The sequence below is a fragment of the Phyllobates terribilis genome, unplaced genomic scaffold, assembly GCF_046119375.1.
Source record: "Phyllobates terribilis strain yellow unplaced genomic scaffold, ASM4611937v1 Scaffold_9__5_contigs__length_417890890, whole genome shotgun sequence".
Lineage (NCBI taxonomy): Eukaryota > Metazoa > Chordata > Amphibia > Anura > Dendrobatidae > Phyllobates > Phyllobates terribilis.
In genome coordinates, this window is record NW_027362769.1 from 169,222,601 (window position 1) to 169,244,635 (window position 22,035).

A 22,035-nucleotide genomic window follows, 5' to 3' on the forward strand; every position below is an offset into this window, starting at 1 on the left:
GACTCTATTTGCCTTCGCAGCTGCTGCCTGACACTGGGCACTCCAATTTAATTGGTTATTAACCAAGACGCCCAGGTCCTTCTCCATGTCAGATTTCCCCAACGGTTTCCCATTTAATATTTATGGGTGACTGCTGTTTTTCTTTCCCATGTGCATGACCTTACATTTATCGGCATTGAACCCCATTTGCCATTTTTTGGCCCAACTCCCCAATTTATCTAAATCCTCCTGTAGCTGTGCCCTATCCTCATCTGTATTAACTAATTTACAAAGTTTAGTATCATCTGCAAATATTGCTATTTTACTATGCAACCCTTCCACTAGATCATTAATAAATATATTAAATAATATAGGGCCCAAGACAGACCCTTGAGGCACCCCGCTAGTAACCTTGACACCCCCTGAGCTTACTCCATTGATAACCACCCTCTGCTTTCTATCACTCAGCCAGCTATTTACCCACTTGCACACATTATCCCCCAGACCAAGCATTCTCATTTTATATACCAACCTTTTGTGTGGCACGGTATCAAACGCTTTGGAGAAGTCAAGGTATACAACATCCACTGACTCTCCCCGGTCCAGCTGTGAGCTCACCTCCTCGTAGAAGGCCATCAGGAGCGATCCCTCATGAATCCATGTTGATATGGAGTTAGACAGTTATTATCATTAAGATATTCTACAATAGCATCTCTAAGAAATCCTTCAAACAATTTACCCACAACAGATGTTAAGCTGACTGCTCTATAGTTCCCAGGGTCACTTTTAGACCCCTTTTTGAATATTGGTACCACATTTGCTTGGCGCCAGTCTAGTGGGACAGTCCCTGTCCATAAAGAGTGCTTGAATATAAGATACAGCGGCCTGTCTATCACATTACTTAATTCTTTTAGTACCCGGGGGTGTATGCCATCTGGGCCTGGTGACTTGTCTATTTTGATATTATTTAGGCATTTCTGAACTTCCTCCTGGGTTAGGTGGGTGATATTTAGCGGAGGGTTTACTTTATCACTCTGCATTTCCTCCGATAAATTGTTTTCTTTTGTGAAAACAGTGGAGAAGAAGCTATTGAGTAGGTTCGCTTTACCCTCATCGCCCTCTATGATTTTACCCAGGTTATTTTTCAATGGGCCAACTCCATCAGTTTTAATCCTTTTACTGTTTATATAGTTAAAGAACAGTTTGGGATTGGTTTTACTTTCCTTGGCAATTAGTCTCTCTGTCTCCTCTTTTGCTATTCTTATTTGTTTCTTACAGATTTTGTTTTTTTCCCTATAAGATATTAGCGCTTCCTCGCTGCCTTCTTGTTTAAGTTTACCGAAAGCCCTTTTTTTGTTTTTCATTGCCCTCTTGACTTCCTTATTTAGCCACATTGGCTTCCTCCTATTCCTAGCCCTTTTATTCCCATAAGGTATGTACCTTCTACAGTGACTATGTAGGACTGTTTTGAAAATTTCCCATTTTCTATCCGTGCTCCTATTACTGAAGATACTATCCCAGTCTATAAGGTGAAGGGCATCTCTTAGCTGAAGTTCAGTGTTTTTGTGACTCCCTTGCTGGGCACCTACTGAAGCACATGTGGAATTGTATAATGTTGGGGTCACTATTTCCCAGGTGCCCCCCGACCTGCACCTCAGTTATTCTGTCTGGCCTGTTAGTTAATATTAAGTCTAAAAGGGCCGTCCCTCTAGTTGGTTCCTGCACAAGTTGTGACAAATAATTGTCTTTGATAATTGACAGAAACCTGTTTCCTTTCTGAGATCTACAGCTTTCGGTTTCCCAGTCTATATCGGGGTAGTTGAAGTCCCCCATAATAATCACCTCGTTATTTTGTGCTACTTCGTCTATTTGTTTCATTAATAGACTTTCCGTGGCTTCTGCTATATTTGGTGGTTTATAACAGACTCCTATGATAATTGTATTATTGTTTTTTGCCCCATGTATCTCCACCCATAAGGACTCAACCTTCTCATTTCCCTCCCATACATCCTCCCGTATTGTAGGCTTTAGACACGTCTTTACATATAGACAGACTTCACCCCCTTTCCGACTTCTTCGATCCCTTCTAAACAGACTGTAACCCTGTAAGTTAACTGTCCAGTCATAGCTTTCATCTAACCATGTCTCGGTTATTCCCACTATGTCATAGTTACATAGTTTTGATGCCTTCAGTGTGAATGTACAATTTTCATAGTCATGAAAATACAGAAAAATCTTTAAATGAGAAGGTGTGTCCAAACTTTTGGTCTGTACTGTATATTGCTCGATTACTTTTGTATGTATGTAAATACATTGACAAAACTCTCCCCATTGGTTCTCACAATGTTAACCTCTGTATGTAAAATTATGGGAGGAAAGTGGATTGCCTGGAGGATAGCGGATACTCCTTTCAGTACACCAGTGCATAATCTTCCATTTTTGGGTGAAACAGGGAGGATTACGGATGTAGTAATAAGGTGCACGGGCCGATAGTAATAGGTGTGGGTGGACAAATGGCATTTTTAATTCGCCCTGATGTGTGTGTATGGGTAATCTGTGTGTAATTTAAGTCCTTTTTTTTTAAGAAAATTTTTTTTCGGTTCCCTGGTGTGGATAAATTCGTAATGTAATTGTTAATGTTTTTCTTTTTACGGTTCAACATTTTCCAGCTCTGTGGGATAAGGGGTCCAGGGACTTCTCCAACAAGATGGTCAAAGGCTGCGTCCTGGAATAAAGTAATTCTGACCCTCTACCCCCATTTTCAATCCTATTCAAAGGAGTTGCGGTCTGATATCGGTAAATGGTTTTTGGTTTGGAGGTGTTTATTTTAATTTGTTGTCTGTATACACTAGAACTGTATGCTAATGTATTTGATTTTTCCCATTCTAGAAACATCGGTGAAGAAACGGTGGAGGTCTGTGAAGGACCGATTCATGCGGGCCAAACAGGAAGCGCCAAGTGGCTCTGCGGCCTATGGGAATAATGTAAAATTTGACCAGGAGTTACAATTCTTGATGAGAAGTCTGCATTACCGTCCGTAAGTATCAATAAAGTTTTTAACTTCTAATTTTAAGCGTTATCATAATGACAAAAGACTAACATAATTGTTTTGATGTTTCCCTTTACAGAACCATTGGGAATGTACGGCCACTCCCAACAATGCCATCCTCTTCCACTCCTGCTGCAGTGACTGCAACACCAACCGTGCCTGCGGCTATCCCCAGTGCTGTGCCGAGCACTACGCCCCCAATGCCAGAATGCAACTCAACCTCGGTGACAATGACAACAGAGTGTCAATCACCGACTAGTGACAGCACCCTCTCAAGTCCGGCCCCCGAAAACCTGCCTGACTCTGAGGACCGTAGTGCTGCTAGACCTGTTCTGGTTGATTCGTCTAGCCCCTTGTCACCACCACCCAGAAAACAGGCTAAAAAAAGAAAAAATGTGGCAGTGCAGGAGGAAAAGGTGGCTCTAGCACAGGCTATGGCCTTGATCCAACAACAGCCAGAGGATGATGAGTATAGCACCTTTGGGAGCTCGCTAGCCGAACGTGTAAGGAATTTAACCCCTGACAATAGAGAGTCCTGCATGTCATTTTTATCAATGGTGGTGACATACTATGCAGAACACCCTAACCGCACTTTTTGGTGCTTTGCACTTTATGTTAACATGTTAAAGTTTACAAGAAAAAAATCAAATCAATTTATGTAGATGAAACATTTTTTTATAACATTTTTGAAAACCAGAAGAAATACTTTTGCAAGTAAAAACAGTTCCAGAAATATAAAAAAAAAATTTAACTACAATGTTGTCTGCTTGTTTTCTTTGTCCACCGGGGCAAAATGCTGTATACTCCAGCAGAGAAGACAGGAAATGACATCAATGACACTTTTTTATTTTTCTTCAACAAACTTTGTCTTTGTAGTGTACACTGCGTAAAAAAAACGCAGCAAAAAACGCAGTGTGTGAATGGAGGTGTTTTTTATTTTACCTGCGAAAAAAAAAAACGCAGGTAAAAACTGCAGGAAAATACCCGAGGGTAAAAAAAAAAAAAGCAAATATGCAATGTGTGAACGTAGCCTAATGCTGCATTCTAATAGCAAATTTGTTTCTGTTTCCCCAAAGCTCTTCCCCAGATGCTTATGCCACACATAAGCTATAATGTCACTACAACAGCAAGAATAAAAAAACATTTACCTTTATATACATGTTTTTTCCCCTTTTTATATTTTGTTTTTGCATTTTTGACTTTTTCTTGTTTTTTTTTTTAAACAGAAGCCGCTGTTCAAGTTGAAATAAGATCTGCCATTAGATGGTTATGATCATCTGGATATCAGCATAATCAAAAATAATAACTTTACATTTTTTTCTTTTCAGACTTAGTTGTATGAGGGCTTGTTATTGTGCACAATTTTGCCGTACATGTATTAATAGGTTATTCATTTTTTTTGGGCGAAAGGAAATGGAAAAAAAAAAAAACACCTGCAATTTTATGAAGTTTACTTTTATTGCAGCCACTATTAGGTTTAAGTGACAGTTTTCATAATTTCATAGTGTTAGGGTTGAAAGTAGAAATAAGTCCATCCAGTTCTACGTACAGTACAGACCAAAAGTTTGGACACACCTCATTTAAAGATTTTTCTGTATTTTCATGACTATGAAAATTGTACATTCACACTGAAGGCATCAAAACTATGAATTGACACATGTGGAATTATATACTTAACAAAAAAGTGTGAAACAACTGAAAATATGTCTTATATTCTAGGTTCTTCACAGTAGCCACCTTTTGCTTTGATGACTGCTTTGCACACTCTTGGCATTCTCTTGATGAGCTTCAAGAGGTAGTCACCGGAAATGGTCTTCCAACAATCTTGAAGGAGTTCCCAGAGATGCTTAGCACTTGTTGGCCCTTTTGCCTTCACTCTGCGGTCCAGCTCACCCCAAACCATCTCGATTGGGTTCAGGTCTGGTGACTGTGGAGGCCAGGTCATCTGGCGTAGCACCCCATCACTCTCCTTCTTGGTCAAATAGCCCTTACACAGCCTGGAGTTGTGTTTGGGGTCATCGTCCTGTTGAAAAATAAATGATGGTCCAACTAAACGCAAACCGGATGGAATAGCATGCCGCTGCAAGATGCTGTGGTAGCCATGCCGGTTCAGTATGCCTTCAATTTTGAATAAATCCCGAACAGTGTCACCAGCAAAGCACCCCCACACCATCACACCTCCTCCTCCATGCTTCACGGTGGGAACCAGGCATGTAGAGTCCATCCGTTCACCTTTTCTGTGTTGCACAAAGACACGGTGGTTGGAACCAAAGATCTCAAATTTGGACTCATCAGACCAAAGCACAGATTTCCACTGGTCTAATGTCCATTCCTTGTGTTCTTTAGCCCAAACAAGTCTCTTCTGCTTGTTGCCTGTCCTTAGCAGTGGTTTCCCAGCAGCTACTTTACCATGAAGGACTGCTGCACAAAGTCTCCTCTTAACAGTTGTTGTAGAGATGTGTCTGCTGCTAGAACTCTGTGTGGCATTGACCTAGTCTCTAATCTGAGCTGCTGTTAACCTGCGATTTCTGAGGCTGGTGACTTGGATAAACTTATCCTCAGAAGCAGAGGTGACTCTTGGTCTTCCTTTCCTGGGGCGGTCCTCATGGGAGCCAGTTTCTTTGTAGCGCTTGATGGTTTTTGCAACTGCACTTGGGGACACTTTCAAAGTTTGCCCAATTTTTCAGACTGACTGACCTTCATTTCTTAAAGTAATGATGGCCACTCGTTTTTCTTTACTTAGCTGCTTTTTTCTTGCCATAATACAAATTCTAACAGTCTATTCAGTAGGACTATCAGCTGTGTATCCACCTGACTTCTGCACAACACAACTGATGGTCCCAACCCCATTTATAAGGCAAGAAATCCCACTTATTAAACCTGACAGGGCACACCTGTGAAGTGAAAACCATTTCCGGTGACTACCTCTTGAAGCTCATCAAGAGAATGCCAAGAGTGTGCAAAGCAGTCATCAAAGCAAAAGGTGGCTACTTTGAAGAACCTAGAATATCAGACATATTTTCAGTTGTTTCACACTTTTTTGTTAAGTATATAATTCCACATGTGTTAATTCATAGTTTTGATGCCTTCAGTGTGAATGTACAATTTTCAGTCATGAAAATACAGAAAAATCTTTATATGAGGTGTGTCTAAACTTTTGGTCTGTACTGTATAATGTAACATATTAATCCAGTGGAAGACAAAACCCCATGAGGCAGATGCTAATTTCCCAATATTAGGGGACAAATTCCTTGCCGACTTCACATATGGCAATCAGATGAGTTTTCTTGATCAACGACCCATCACAGAGTCCAGAACCTGTAATGTTATATTTTTCAATAAAGGCATCCAATTCTGTTCTGAACTTAACATGAGACAAGCTATCCTCTGCGGTATAAGTAAGATAAGGTGCGCTATCGTTTCTAAGGTCCTTTGCAAGCCGATCTGTGGTGAGTAACGGATACAGTATCTTCATGTTCTCGTCTCTAAACTTCTTGGAATATTCCATAACTTTTCTTGCGCTTCAGAACTTTAGATAAGAGTTTAATCTTAGATTAATTTCCTTGTTTTTCTTTAGTAAGACTTCTAAATCTGATTTAATTGGGAACTAGATTTTTGTCGTCACAGGTTCTTTTTTTTTTTTTCATCCGGCCAATGTCATACATAACTTAGTAAACCTTATTAATCTGATCTCATTGGGAACTCGATTTTTGTCAAGTCACCATGGGTTCTTTTTTTTTCCCATCCGGCCAAAGTTTTACGTAACTTTTATAGTGTTGGTCAGACGTGGCAAGAAAAGTCCATTCGTTGCTTTCATTTTCATTTCCAAGAAAAGAAGTTTCTCGCAAAACAATAACCAGTAAAACTCACTCCGCAACATTATTTGCCCCTTCAACCTCCCCCCAATACTCCATTAGAACAGTCATTTTACATGACGGCTGATATCCATCTGGAAGGATGAAGAATGCCACCATGACTTTTTACAGTACTGCATTTCCTCTAAAGGAAAGCGGTGGTCTAGACCTTTCCTGGTAATGACAGAAGATGGCTAGAAGAAGGCCACAAAGCACAGAAATTACTCAGTATTGTTGGTTTCTTATTCTTTTTTTTTTAGGGAATGACTGTACATAAATGACAACTGTTTTTGGCAGTAAATCTCTCTTTAATCTATTATAGGAGCACTCTTTGGCGGTAATATTCGGACACCAAATACAAGTATTTCATCATTTTCTGGTGGTATGAACCCCATATTTAAAGTCTAATATCAACGCTGTATTTTTTGGACATGTGAGGAAAATATATAGCAGAGTTATACGAGTTCTAGATGGTGTTTTTTATTTACTGTATAGAGGCATTATTTAGGGAATGTATGGAAGAATCTGAAAACCGAATGGCAGTATTTGGGTGTATACATTTGCAAAGTTCATGTTATCTGTGCATTATATATTTACTTTGATATTACAAAAATTACAATTCAGTTTCTTGACCTAGATCTCATTTTTTTGTTTTCTTAAATAAAGCTCGCCTCATCTGCGGCCAGGTCTCCGGTTCCGGTTTCGACAAAACTTCTTTCTCATATGACACTTGTGATCTTACCCTCGGGACAGTTCAGAAACAGAGATCGTCTGCTTGACTGGGTGCAGAGGTTGCTGTAATCGCAAGACTTTATTACCACGCAGTCACCTCTACAGACAGACAGGCTTGTAATTTCTTGTGTGGATCTTCATTCACATAGAAGCAGATATTACAGGTGCACAGATATTCCAAGAGTAGAGTAAAGGCATATGTGACAAGCTCCATCAATAGTTATTGTCCTGAGGAAGGAGTCGTTATTGACTTTGAAACGCGTTGACAATAAACCACCTTTACCTTTAACTATTTTGTCTTCGGATCTTGGAATCAGCAGCAACAATTCCCGTTTGTAAATCACGATTCTAATCTCCATTAATAGTAACAATACCTCTTATGAGTTTAATAAGAATAATAATAATTTTTATAGCGCCAACATATTCCGCAGCACTTTACAATTTTAAATGTTCCCTAATTACTTTTCCTCTCTTTCTACCTTGCAAACTTCAGCTTCATGACTGTCCCCCCCCCCCCTTCCTGGAAGAACCACATAATGTATTGTAGACAATTCTTCCCATTCTCTGGACGCCATCACGTCCTATTATTACTTTAATAAATATTAATTTATGAAGAAAGACACGAAAAAAAAAAAAGTTTTACATGAATGTACATTCATTCATTTATTTGGTTTATAAATTAGAACAATAACCGGGAGGAGCCGACTTCCGTCTCGGAAAGTTTTTCCTCCGAACATTACAAATTGTCACATTATCAATAAAACCTGCGCTTCTCGGCACTTTTAGAACCTGAGGAAATAACTTTGATGGGAATTACAGAGAGACTTCAGGTGATCCGCTGCTATAGATCAGGCTTAAAGGGATTTCTGTGCTTAGAAGTAACTTTTTTGCAGTGACTACAGATTATCGAATAAGCTCACTGTCGTGATGCCGCTTTGCTGCCGGCTTGAGCGGTTGCTCATACGCGATCTGTATCGTTGCGGTCGTGTGCTGATGAGCAACTTTTCCTGCTTCTTTCAGTTTTCTATTGAGATAAATGGTTGGAAAGCTAGTCGGCACGTTGACCGGACAAAGTCATGGTGTGCTCGAGCTGATAACTGAGCGTAATCCTGACAGTGTGCATTTTGCATACTGTCAGGATTTGGCAATTTACGGTCACACAGAGTGACTGCAGAAATATATTTTCAACCTGGAAAACCCCTTTAAGGAAGTTTCCTTATATCATTTTTTTAAAGAAAAATCTGATTAATAGTGCAGGATAGGACCAGCTGTGAGCTTAAGTGTCAAGTAAGGAAGCCTGGTTGCTACGGATAAACTGCTTAACAACTAATGTTTGTCAGACAAATAGTTTAACAAGTGTCTCAGATTATTCTAAAGGTCCAACTGGGGAAGTACAGGAGGCCGGACAGGACTTATAATTATAATAGCCATTTATCGCGGCTTTAATAATCAGATTTTTGTGAAACTATTTTTTGGTGGAACACGACGGTGGCCACAGGAATACGGTGGCCACAGGAATAAGACAGTGGAGAGTTAAAAAACCCACCTAGCCGATGGCTATCGGCCCCCTGCTACCTAAAAGGCCGGACTGGGTAACATCAAGTCTCAAAAAGGTAAATTATTTGCCACATGCGAGCATGAAAAATCTCAGATAAATCCTTATAAATACATATATCCATATTATAAGCCGTAGAAGACAATATCTGTGATATAAAGCAATCAGCAAATATAGACGAGATTAATAAATACCGACAGAGCAGTAAAATTGGAGATTAGACTGATAGAAACGATGATAGGTGCTTATGAAGACGGGCTCCGGGCCCTACAACTGTTGTGAAACTAGAAGTCTCAGCATGCCTTCTCTTGTAAAGTGCCTACTTTTTGACTGTCGAGCGACTATGTTTTTTTTTTTTTTTTTTTGCCTGCGTGATTACTACATGTAGTTATAGACGCTGCAGAATACACTGCCTCTCTGAGCTGCACAGACTTGTTTTGGAAATCTGCCCCATCGTGTGAAAAACTCGTTTATGGTAAATTGGGCAATTTACTATTGGAAAATGTTGCGGAGGTGCGAAGATGAGACATTTCTCAGTTCTTATACAGATCTCCAGTGCACAGGGTTATCGGGCGTCGTCCAGAGCCGCTCGCTTCCACACCGGAAGCGGTGCCCATGTTGTTACGTCCCGCAAACCTCCAGAGAGATGTGCTCAATTACCCAAAAGCAACCCATTTGCTGTATGATCCAGGAAAGCTGCTGGCTTACCCCAATCGGACTCATGGGCCTCCGTTTACTACCAGGAGGCCACAACTTTTAGCCTTCAGCTTGGCCTCTGTACATACGGAGGCATCTACAGCCTTCGTACAGTCAAGCACACTACATCTCCCACCTCACTGTACAGACACTGAACCAGCAGCCGGTGGCGGGAAGATGTGAAGTCAGAACCAAAAAGAAATCACAATTCTGCTCTTATTTCTATATGCAGCAACGGGGATAATAGAAAAAACTACACAAAAGTAGATATAGATGCCAGCAGATGTAGTGCTATAGGAACTTAAAACTTAACATTTATTACCATTAGATAAAATATGTGCAAAATGCAAGGACCTAAAAACACACAGTTAGACTGTCTGTGATATACAATAGCCAAAAGAACTTCCATATATTGTTACTTCCAGAGATATAAATATATGTCATATAAGCATACTGTATCTCTAACACAGACCAAGGAAGAAATGGCAATAGGAAAATAATGGAGCCCACAGTACACTATCAACTTATTGTGCCCCAATATATGGGAACATGAAAACACTCGCCCTGAGATATGGAAACATGAAAACACTCACCCTACCAATGATGACCATTTGACTTAGTTATATATAGAAATGGAACATCCTCACCAATTTTGATGACTGTCCATGCTCTCAGATTTCAGAGGGGGCTCCATGTGGTGGAGGTGAACCGAAATATCATGAGGTCACCAACCAAATACCGCTCCCCAGATGCCGCTCCCGACGCGTTTCTTAGCCTTAGCTATTCATCAGGGGAAAAGGGAAGAGGACATGCGGTATGCATGCTGCCCAAAGTCGCGCAGCTCATTCACCAGACAGCGCTACTTCACACTCTAGTAGATCCTCTTTTGAATCCTGATCGCGCTCTGTTCGTGATCGTGTCATTTCCGGTTCCGGTCACCTGACATCCGGTATGTGGAACGCAGATGCCGGCCGTGACACGCAAGCGTCACTTCCGGTGTGCGCGTCATAGACAAGGGAAAATCTCACATAATGGAGCGACGACTATGGGGCACGCAGGGTCGCCAGTTGACATCCTGCTTTGGATGGCACCATAGAGAAGTCTCATCCATGAATACCCCAAGCCAGGGTGAGTGTCCAGAACATGTGATAGCTGGCACTCATCCTGGCAACATACCATATGTACCGCGGTATATATAACACGCGTCCATTCTACCCCAGTGGTTATAAAGCTGGAGATGCTTCATAGGTCCAGAATCGCACAGTGAAGCTACGGCCCAGCCCCAAAAGCGCACTTTAAACCCAAAATAGAAAATTGTGCTAATACAAATATAAAGGAAAATGGATAAGTGACAAAAACAAGAACAGAAATATAAAAAGGGGGGAGAGGGGTGTTGAAGGGATGCGAAGGAGCATGAGGGGAGAATGGAGAGGGACCGCACCTCACCAAAACAAAAAAGGGGGGGGGGGGGAGAGAGAGAGATGCATGTGGGGGGCCAGGGGACCTATAAATAGCCCTATTCAGCACCTAGGGTAATATCCCTACTTGGCAGTGGAGGTTGGCACCCTATGAACCTGCGCAAATGGCGCCCCCACTCCTCGACGGCTGTCCCTACACTCCTCTCCCTAATTCACCCTACATTTATAGGAACGACCTGTAGGACAGCTGCTCATTAAGGCCGTAGGGAGCCATTGTCCGCATTCTAAAGATCCACTTCGTCTCTCTTTGCAGGATCAGTTTGTCCCAGTCGCCCCCTCTTGGTGGGGCCGTAACTTTGTCAATTCCCATGTAACGTATTATATCCCTACTGTTTGGGTGTGCGTTATTCACGTGTTTTGCCAGGGGGGTATCTCTTTTCAGGGCGATATCTCTTTGGTGCTCTCCTACTCTTCTTCTCAATTCTCTCCTTGTCTTCCCCACATATTCCATTCCGCAGGCACATTTAGCCATATAGATAATTCCTTTAGATCTGCAGTTAATAAAATGTTTGACAACAAATGTTTTTCCGGTGACGTTACTTATAAAGTCTTTCCCTTGCGTGATGACTTTACATGATACGCATCCACTGCATCTAAAACAGCCAGTTATGGAACTTTTCAGCCTTTTGTTCCCCATATGGCCCATATAGTGGCTGTGGACCAATCTGTCCCTAAGGGATCTGCCCTTTTTATATCTAATCATAGGTCTTGAGTCGACCATATTACCAATATCCTCGTCCATTAGTAAAATCGGCCAATGTTTTTGGAGTATCCTACGGACTGTATGTGACTGATTAGTGAAAGTAGTGATGAGTCTGCAGAAAGTGTTGTCCTTATCCGAAATTGGGGATGGGTGTAAAAAGGAGGAGCGGTCCCTGGCCAAAGTCCCCCCATAAGCCTCAGCTATCACCTTCTTGGGGTAGCCCCTCTCATGAAATCTTTGACAAAGATCGGTGGCCTGGGCTCTAAAAATGGCATCGTCCGAACAGTTCCTCCGGATCCTCATGAATTGCCCCTTCGGTATGCCCCTCTTAAGGGGGGCTGGATGGTTGCTTTCCCACCTAAGGAGAGAATTCGAGGCAGTTGTTTTCCTGTATGTACTAGTTTCTATCTCCCCATCCTTTCCTATCCGTATCAAAATGTCAAGGAAGGGCAACTCATGGGGGCCGAACTCAAAAGTGAAATGTAAGTTAAGGTTATTATGATTAAGCCTTTCTACGAGGTTTCCAAAGGATGTTTTGTCCCCTTTCCACAGAACTAGGACGTCGTCGATATATCGAACCCATAGTAAAATGTTTTCACCACCTTCAATGGGGATGTCTCCAAACACCACGGTTTCCTCCCACCAACCCAGGTATAAATTGGCATACGATGGGGCACAAGGACTCCCCATCGCGGTACCCCTGAGCTGGTGGAAGTACTTCCCACCGAAGAGAAATACATTTTTTGTCAAGCAAAACTGAAGGGCCTTCATCACAAAGTGATTATGTCGCTCAAATTGTTTGCCTCTCCCCATGAGAAAAAAACGTATCGCCTCCAGACCCCTATCATGGGGAATTGAGGAATATAGTGACTCGACATCAATGCTAGCTAGAGTCACATCTTTGTCAACTGTCATACCTTCTAGTTTGCGAAGCAGGTCATTGGTGTCACCGACAAATGAGTTCAAGCTTAAAACGAAGGGTTTAAGTACCTTCTCCAAATATATTCCCAAATTTTGGGTTAGGTTGTTAATTCCTGATATTATGGGTCGTCCTTTCAGTGGATTCAGGCCCTTATGTACCTTTGGGAGACTATAGAAGGTGGACATAACTGGATAGGTTGGACAGATAAAGTCTCTCTCCTGTTTATTTAGGGTACCATCCCTCATGGCCTCATTTGCCAGTTCCTCCAAATCTTGAGAGAATCTCTTCGTGGGATCCGCCTTTAATGTGCTATAACACTCCTTAACCCCTTCCCGACCCGTGTCACACCGTTTGTGACATGGAAAACAGTTCGTTCCCGACCCATGTCACAGCGTCTGTGACATGGAGGGAAAGACCCCCTGCAGCGCCTGCGAGCGGGGTCGCTCAGGTGTCACAGTTGCTACTGCAACTGGACATCCTGAAGTCGACCCCCCGGGGGGTGGATTAACCCCCCCGTGCCTGGGACCCCTCCGATTGGCTGTTTCATTTTCACTTTTAATGAAACTGCCAATCGGTATGAATTAAATATTTCACCAATGAAAATTGGTGTAATATTTAAATCTGGGCATGGCCTGATGCTTACAGCATCAGCCATTGGCTGGGGGGAGTGTCACCTCTGTCCCCCCCTCCCCCCAGATCTGATTGGGGGGCTAGCGTCACATGGATACTAGCCCCAATCAGATGTGGAGGGAGTTTTTAATGATGGTCGCAACTGCCCGTCCATGGATCGGGTGCCGGCCGTTGTGGACCCTCTGCTGCTGCCTCCTGTGGACCCTCTGCTGCTGCCCCCCCGTGGACCCTCTGCAGCTGCCCCCCCGTGGATCGCCTGCTGCCGCCGCTGATCTGCATCAGGTAGTATTGCCCCCGCTCCCCCCCGACCCCCCCTCCACTCCACCCTGCCCCCCCCTCCACCCCCGACCCCCCCTCCACTTTCATACCTGCACCCCGACCTCCGCTCCCTCTGCTCCCTTTCCCACGTCTTCATCCACCGGCTGCTGCTCTCCTTCTGACAGCCGGTGGACTGTGATCACAGCAGCAGCAGGCTCAGTGTAAATGCCCTGCTCCTGTGATCAAACCCACCATCCCCCAGTCCCAGTGATATCACCCCCCACCTCCCAATAATCACCCCTCCCCCAGTGTTCACCCCCCCTGTCCCCAGTGTTCACCCCCCCTGACCCCAGTGTTCACCCCCCCTGACCCCAGTGTTCACCCCCCCTGTCCCCAGTGTTCACCCCCCCTGTCTCCAGTGTTCACTCCCCATCCCCAGTGTGCACCCCCCCATCCCAGTGATCACCCCCCCCCCCCCGCAAACCCAGTGATCACCCCCCTTGCTGCTGCCGGCTCCTGCCCCAGTGATCACCCCCCTTGCTGCTGCCGGCTCCTGCCCCAGTGATCACCCCCCTTGCTGCTGCCGGCTCCTGCCCCAGTGATCACCCCCCTTGCTACTGCCGGCTCCTGCCCCAGTGATCACCCCCCCTGCTGCAGCTGCTGGCTCCTCCATCTCTTCAGCCCCCCCCTACGCCTGACAGCCCCGTACGCCTGACAGCCCCCGTACACCTGACAGCCCCCCTACGCCTGACAGCCCCCCTACGCCTGACAGCCCCCCTACGCCTGACAGCCCCCACACGTGACTGCAGAAGGTTACACCAAGCACACACACACACGTACACTCACACTATAATAAAGTTTCGATTTTTTTTTTTTTTTTTTTTTTTTTTTACACACGCACACAGCACACAAAATGTCCCGCCCGTCCCACTCATCCCAGTCTAGGGCGTACTCAGCTTAGTAGGCTATGTCAGGTTGGTGTGTGTGTTGTAGTGTGTGTGTGTGTGTGTGTGGTGTATACACTACAATATACCACACCGCACACCAACCTGACATACACTACACAATGGTGTCCACTAACAAATTGGAACCATGTTGCGTTTGGAGAGTCCCTGTGTGCCCAAACATTGGAGCTCCCCAACAAGTGACCCCATTTTGGAAACTAGACCCCCCAAGGCACCTATCTAGATGCATAGTGAGCACTTGAAACCCCCAGGTGCTTCACAAATTGATTCATAAAAATGAAAAAGTGGAAAAAAAAAACACTTTTTTATTTTTACGGATTAATTTGTGAAGGACCTGGGGGTTCCAAGTGCTCACTATGCATCTAGATAGGTGCCTTGGGGGGTCTAGTTTCCAAAATGGGGTCACTTGTGGGGGAGCTCCAATGTTTGGCCACACAGCGGCTCTCCAAACGCAACATGGTGTCTTCTAACAATTTGAGCCGACAATTTGTTAGCGGACACCATGTTGCTTTTGGAGAGCCGCTGTGTGCCCAAACATTGGAGCTCCCCAACAAGTGACCCCATTTTGGAAACTAGACCCCCCAAGGCACCTATCTAGATGCATAGTGAGCACTTGGAACCCCCAGGTGCTTCACAAATTGATTCATAAAAATGAAAAAGTGGAAAAAAAAACACTTTTTTATTTTTACGGATTAATTTGTGAATGACCTGGGGGTTCCAAGTGCTCACTGTGCATCTAGATAGGTGCCTTGGGGGGTCTAGTTTCCAAAATGGGGTCACTTGTGGGGGAGCTCCAATGTTTGGCCACACAGCGGCTCTCCAAACGCGACATGGTGTCCGCTAACAAATTGAATGGAAAATCGGCTCAAATTGTTAGCGGACACCATGTTGCGTTTGGAGAGCCCCTAATGTGCCTAAACAGTGGAGCTCCCCCACAAGTGACCCCACTTTGGAAACTAGACCCCCCAAGGCACCTATCTAGATGCATAGTGAGCACTTGGAACCCCCAGGTGCTTCACAAAATGATCTGTGAAAACAAAAAAGTACTTTTTTTTTCACAAAAATTTTCTTTTAGCCTAAATTTTTTAATTTTCACATGGGTAACAGGATAAAATGCATCCTAAAATGTATTGGTCAATTTCTCCTGAGTACACTGATACCTCATATGTGGTCGTAAACCACTGTTTGGGCACATGACAGGGCTCAGAAGAGAAGGAGCGCAATTTGACTTTTGGAGCTAATTTTCCATTCAAAAAGTAAAATGGCGCTCCTTCCCTTCTGAGCCCTGCCGTGTGCCCAAACAGTGGTTTATGACCACATATGAGGTATCAGTGTACTAAGGAGAAATTGACCAACAAATTTTAGGATGCATTTTATCCTGTTACCCATGTGAAAATTAAAAAATTTAGGCTAAAAGAAAATTTTTGTTAGAAAAATAAAAATGTTCATTTTTTTCTTCCATGTGGCTTTAGTTCCTGTGATGCACCTGAAGGGTTAATAATCTTCTTGAATGTAGTTTTGAGTAGCTTGAGGGGTGCAGTTTTTGGAACGGTGTCACTTTTGGGTGTTTTCTGTCATGTACACCCCTCAAAGGGACTTCAAATGTGATGTGGTCACTAAAAAAAATGGCTTTGCAAATTTTGCTGGAAAAAAGAAAATTTGCTGATGAACTTTGAACCCTTCTAACTTCCTACCAAAAATTTTTTTTTTTTCAAAAATTGTGCTGATGTAAAGTAGACATGTGGGAAATGTTATTTATTAACTATTTTGTGTCACATCACTCTCTAATTTAGCAGAATAAAAATTCAAAATTTGAAAATTGCAAAATTTTCAAAATTTTTCCCATATTTTTGATTTTTTCACAAATAAACGCAAATATTATCGACCTAAATTTAATACTAACATGAAGCCCAATATGTCACGAAAAAACAATCTCAGAATCGCTAGGATCCGTTGAAGTGTTCCAGAGTTTTTACTTCGTAAAGGGACACTGGTCAGAATTGACAAAAATGCCAAGGTCTTTAGGGTCAAAATAGGCTGGGTCCTGAAGGGGTTAACATTTAGTATAACACTGCACATCAAATAGTACTGACTGGTATCCATGATCACCACGTTACCCCCTTTATCTGAAGGTTTTATGGTGATATGTTCATCATTTTCTAGTGACCTCAATGCCTGCATCTCACAACGAGTGAAATTGTGTCTGAAGCGTCTGGAATCATTTTCCAGGTCCCTTAAGTCTTTAGTCACCATGTTCAAAAATACATCAATAGGGCTCAAATCACTCTGTGGGGGTGGCATTTTAGTACTCTTCAGTTTCAAATTGGTGAATGGACCATTACCCTCAAGGTTAGGATCCACATCACCGAGGTGAAAAAGGGTTCTAATATCAGGTAGGAGTTCTTCACGGACCCCCAGATCCGCGCATGCCTGTTTATCAATCTTAATATAGTGCTTGCGCCACTTCAACTTGCGCACAAACAAATTTACGTCCTTTATGATCTCAAAAGAATATTACCCTAGGTGCTGAATAGGGCTATTTATAGGTCCCCTGGCCCCCCACATGCATCTCTCTCTCTCCCCCCCCCCCCCTTTTTTGTTTTGGTGAGGTGCGGTCCCTCTCCATTCTCCCCTCATGCTCCTTCGCATCCCTTCAACACCCCTCTCCCCCCTTTTTATATTTCTGTTCTTGTTTTTGTCACTTATCCATTTTCCTTTATATTTGTATTAGCACAATTTTCTATTTTGGGTTTAAAGTGCGCTTTTGGGGCTGGGCCGTAGCTTCACTGTGCGATTCTGGACCTATGAAGCATCTCCAGCTTTATAACCACTGGGGTAGAATGGACGCGTGTTATATATACCGCGGTACATATGGTATGTTGCCAGGATGAGTGCCAGCTATCACATGTTCTGGACACTCACCCTGGCTTGGGGTATTCATGGATGAGACTTCTCTATGGTGCCATCCAAAGCAGGATGTCAACTGGCGACCCTGCGTGCCCCATAGTCGTCGCTCCGTTATGTGCGATTTTCCCTTGTCTATGACGCGCACACCGGAAGTGACGCTTGCGTGTCACGGCCGGCATCTGCGTTCCACATACCGGATGTCAGGTGACCGGAACCGGAAATGACACGATCACGAACAGAGCGCGATCAGGATTCAAAAGAGGATCTACTAGAGTGTGAAGTAGCGCTGTCTGGTGAATGAGCTGCGCGACTTTGGGCAGCATGCATACCGCATGTCCTCTTCCCTTTTCCCCTGATGAATAGCTAAGGCTAAGAAACGCGTCGGGAGCGGCATCTGGGGAGCGGTATTTGGTTGGTGACCTCATGATATTTCGGTTCACTTCCACCACATGGAGCCCCCTCTGAAATCTGAGAGCATGGACAGTCATCAAAATTGGTGAGGATGTTCCATTTCTATATATAACTAAGTCAAATGGTCATCATTGGTAGGGTGAGTGTTTTCATGTTTCCATATCTCAGGGCGAGTGTTTTCATGTTCCCATATATTGGGGCACAATAAGTTGATAGTGTACTGTGGGCTCCATTATTTTCCTATTGCCATTTCTTCCTTGGTCTGTGTTAGAGATACAGTATGCTTATATGACATATATTTATATCTCTGGAAGTAACAATATATGGAAGTTCTTTTGGCTATTGTATATCACAGACAGTCTAACTGTGTGTTTTTAGGTCCTTGCATTTTGCACATATTTTATCTAATGGTAATAAATGTTAAGTTTTATGCTCTTATTTCTAATACGTACAAATAAAATAAAATATCTGCGATCACTCAGAATTACATGTCAATCATATCCAGTTGAACAGAACAAAACAAAAAGAAATAAAAAAAAAAAAAAAAAAAAAAAAGGGAGCGGTATATAGAGTTGGCGTAACGATCAGCAGGACATGGCGGTGACGTTTACGTCCTCTGTATATGATGGACTCTTCCAGTCTTATGTCCATAAAGCTTAATCGGCGGCAGTAAAAAAATCTATCCTAGCCGTCTACTGTCACACAGCTGCCGCTTGTTACAATGTATCAGAGTAGGTAAGAGCTATCAGGACAGAAAGAAGGTTTGTGCTGCTGTATTTGTGCTCACGGAGGATTGTCTGCAACAAGCCGCAGCAGTGTGAACACGACCAGACGCAGGACGGGCGTCCAACATCTGAATGTAGATCACCGGTAACAAGCAGAGATCTTGAATATGGTGATGAACGGACACAGAAAAGTCCATTAAAAGGTCGTAGAGCTTTTATTTACAGGAGACTGGAGAACCCCTTTAATTCCTTACCCCTCCTCCATCTTCTTTGCCATTTAATAAAAAAAAAATCAGCATTTATAAAAAAAAAAAAAAAATGATAGCACCATGTAGATTTCTACACACAGCAGAAATGAGATGTATAACTACCACTCCCAATATATCCTGTAAATGTGGAGCATGTTCAGACTTGTAGTAGTTATCAGACTATTATATGATGGGGTGAATTAAAGGAGCCCTCTGGATAGAACAGATACCTGTGTGATGTCTGGAGCAGGGTCTGCAGGGGCGGAGCAAGACACAGGGACCCCTCCCACGCAGACCCTGCCCAGGCATTACACGGGGTATCCTGTGCCTGGAGTGTTCCTTTAAGTACCAGGAATGGAAAAATGTCAATGTGAGACAAAGAGAATTAAAGGCGTCTTATTAAGGAGGTCATTTCTTTGGAATTAATGAAACTGAACGACGGATATAGACGCTCTGCTTATGCAAATTTGATATCTTCTCCAACAGTAACTCCGACCAACATGAATGCTGCCGTACGCCCGTGTTCAGATGTGGCGGATTTTTGTGCAGATTCATAATCCAAAAACACAGTAACACAGACGGATTTTAGTGTCCATACTACGTCCGCCAGAGCCGAGTCCCCGTGACAGTTTTTCCCAGAACAATAAGGCTCTTGGCCACCTGGCTGAGTAAGGACCTATGGCCGGTCGCACTTCAAATAATAGGGCGATGCCAGGAACATTCAAGGAAAAACTGCTTTAGGGACTTTGTTCTGATCCAGTGCAGCTGCCCCTCCATTCTCAAGGTCAGACCCCCCCACCCTCGATCATCGAGTGATGGCATATGCCACTACTTTCTGATGTGGGAACATTCCCTTTAATTTTTCCTCTGCATTAGTTTGGATCAGTTTCCTCCATGATATCTCTAGTACCTGGCAGTAGACTGGAAATTCACCCAACGAGAAACCTGAGGTCAGATAGAGGGTCCCACGTAGTCTTTAAGCATCTGGTGTCCACCTGTGATGGTCGTAGCCCCCCAATTACAGCGATTCCGTACAGAAATCAAAGCATGCAAAACACAGTCTGTGTCTGCCGTCCCGGAGAAGTAGAGAGGCGCTGATCGGGTCATGATGCTGCTCGCAGTCCCTGTGCTCGGTCACGGGTGGTCCGTGTGCTCGGTCACAGGTGGTCCGTGTGGCGCTAGCACATATTGCAGGTGCTCTGTTTGGCATTGCGACTCGTCTGCCCCTGAATTCAGAAATTTCAGATTTATTTAGTTTTAGATCAACCAAGAAGTTCAGCAGAAATGATAGCGGGAAACCAACAGAGAACATACAAGGTACAATAGGCCGACACGCCGTATGTATATAGAAAATATATATGCATCGTTCCACTTACCTGTGCGCACAATGCTGTGCTACGCGGCATGCAAAATCCTAAGTGTGGCGGTCAGAGGGCTGGAGGAAAGAATATTTGGGAGAAAATGTTTTTCTTTTATTGGAATTGGTTTCCTTTTTTTTCTTGTTTCTGAGGAGTGTTGGACTATTGGTACCTTGTACATTGTGCGGGAAGCGACTATAGGCACATTATACTAGATGGGAGCAAAGCAAAGTAATGATGACTGTGTATAAAGGATAATTAAAGGGATGACTGCAAACAGGATGCCGCGCTGCTGTGACCTCCAGCAATTATCTGCAGAAAGCGTCCACGTCCCCTGCATCGTCACCACAGCATGCGATACTGGAGAGATGATGGGCATCAACCCCCTCCCTAGACGAAGGGCATCGCCCCCCTCCCTAGACGAAGGGCATCGCCACCCTCCCTAGACGAAGGGCATCGCCACCCTCCCTAGACGAAGGGCATCGCCACCCTCCCTAGACGAAGGGCATCGCCACCCTCCCTAGACGAAGGGCATCACCACCCTCCCTAGATGATGGGCATCACCATCCTCCCTAGATGATGGGCATCACCATCCTCCCTAGATGAAGGGCATCACCATCCTCCCTAGATGATGGGCATCACCATCCTCCTTAGATGATGGGCATCACCATCCTCCCTAGATGAAGGGCATCACCATCCTCCCTAGATGATGGGCATCACCATCCTCCCTAGATGATGGGCATCACCATCCTCCCTAGATGATGGGCATCACCATCCTCCCTAGATGATGGGCATCACCATCCTCCCTAGATGAAGGGTATCACCATCCTCCCTAGATGAAGGGCATCACCATCCTCCCTAGATGATGGGCATCATCATCCTCCCTAGATGATGGGCATCACCATCCTCCCTAGATGAAGGGCATCACCATCCTCCTTAGACAGCCGCCCCCCCCATATGATCATACCTCAATACTTAGGCAGCTATCACACTGACAATTATGTGCTATCTTAGCCAGGCAGTAAAATACATGTAAAAATGTTCATTTATTTATACATGGATGAAAAAATTAAATGCTAAAAGGTGGTGTTTTTTAAATCTCCTTTAACCCCTTTACAACCGATGATGTATATTCACGTCATCGGCCGTGTCCCTGCTTTTGATGCGGGCTCACATGCTGAGCCCGCTTCTTTCCCCGCACTTGATGGCTGCTATAGCACAGGCAATTGGATGATCGCAGCTTCAAGTCTCCTAAAGGGACATTTGAAGATAGTAAAAAAAAAAAAATAATAAAGTTCAAATCACCAAATAAAAATGAAAAAATACACATATTTGGTATCGCTGCGTTCAGAAATGTCCAATCAAAATATAAAATGATGATGAATCTGATTGGCAAACAGCGAAACAGCGTATCGAGAAAAAAAACATTACAATAAAATGTAATAAGAGGCATAACATCGTATTTACCCCAAAATAGTATCAGTAGAAAGGTCAGCTAAGGGTGAAAAAATAAGCCCTCACCAGGCCCCAGATCCTGAAAAATGGCGACAAGTGCAAACATTTTT

At 43.7% G+C, this 22,035-nt stretch overlaps 1 protein-coding gene across 3 annotated transcripts in view; it reads right to left on the bottom strand.

The window, feature by feature from the left end:
* ZFAND2B (zinc finger AN1-type containing 2B) overlaps positions 1-22,035 on the bottom strand; it is a 41,772-nt gene that overhangs the window by 12,910 nt on the left and 6,827 nt on the right. The window contains exons 10-11 of one of the 3 annotated variants that reach the window (XM_073647328.1): positions 20,489-20,547; positions 17,491-20,338 (exon numbers count right to left, since the gene is read on the bottom strand). The exons of 1 other annotated variant lie outside the window; for it this stretch is intronic. In XM_073647328.1, the coding sequence (XP_073503429.1) occupies positions 20,527-20,547 (21 nt within the window). In that variant the 3' untranslated portion in view covers positions 17,491-20,338; positions 20,489-20,526. Of the gene's footprint in view, positions 1-17,490; positions 20,339-20,488; positions 20,548-22,035 lie in introns of those variants that run through there. One more of the 3 variants, XM_073647327.1, reaches the window with a different exon arrangement.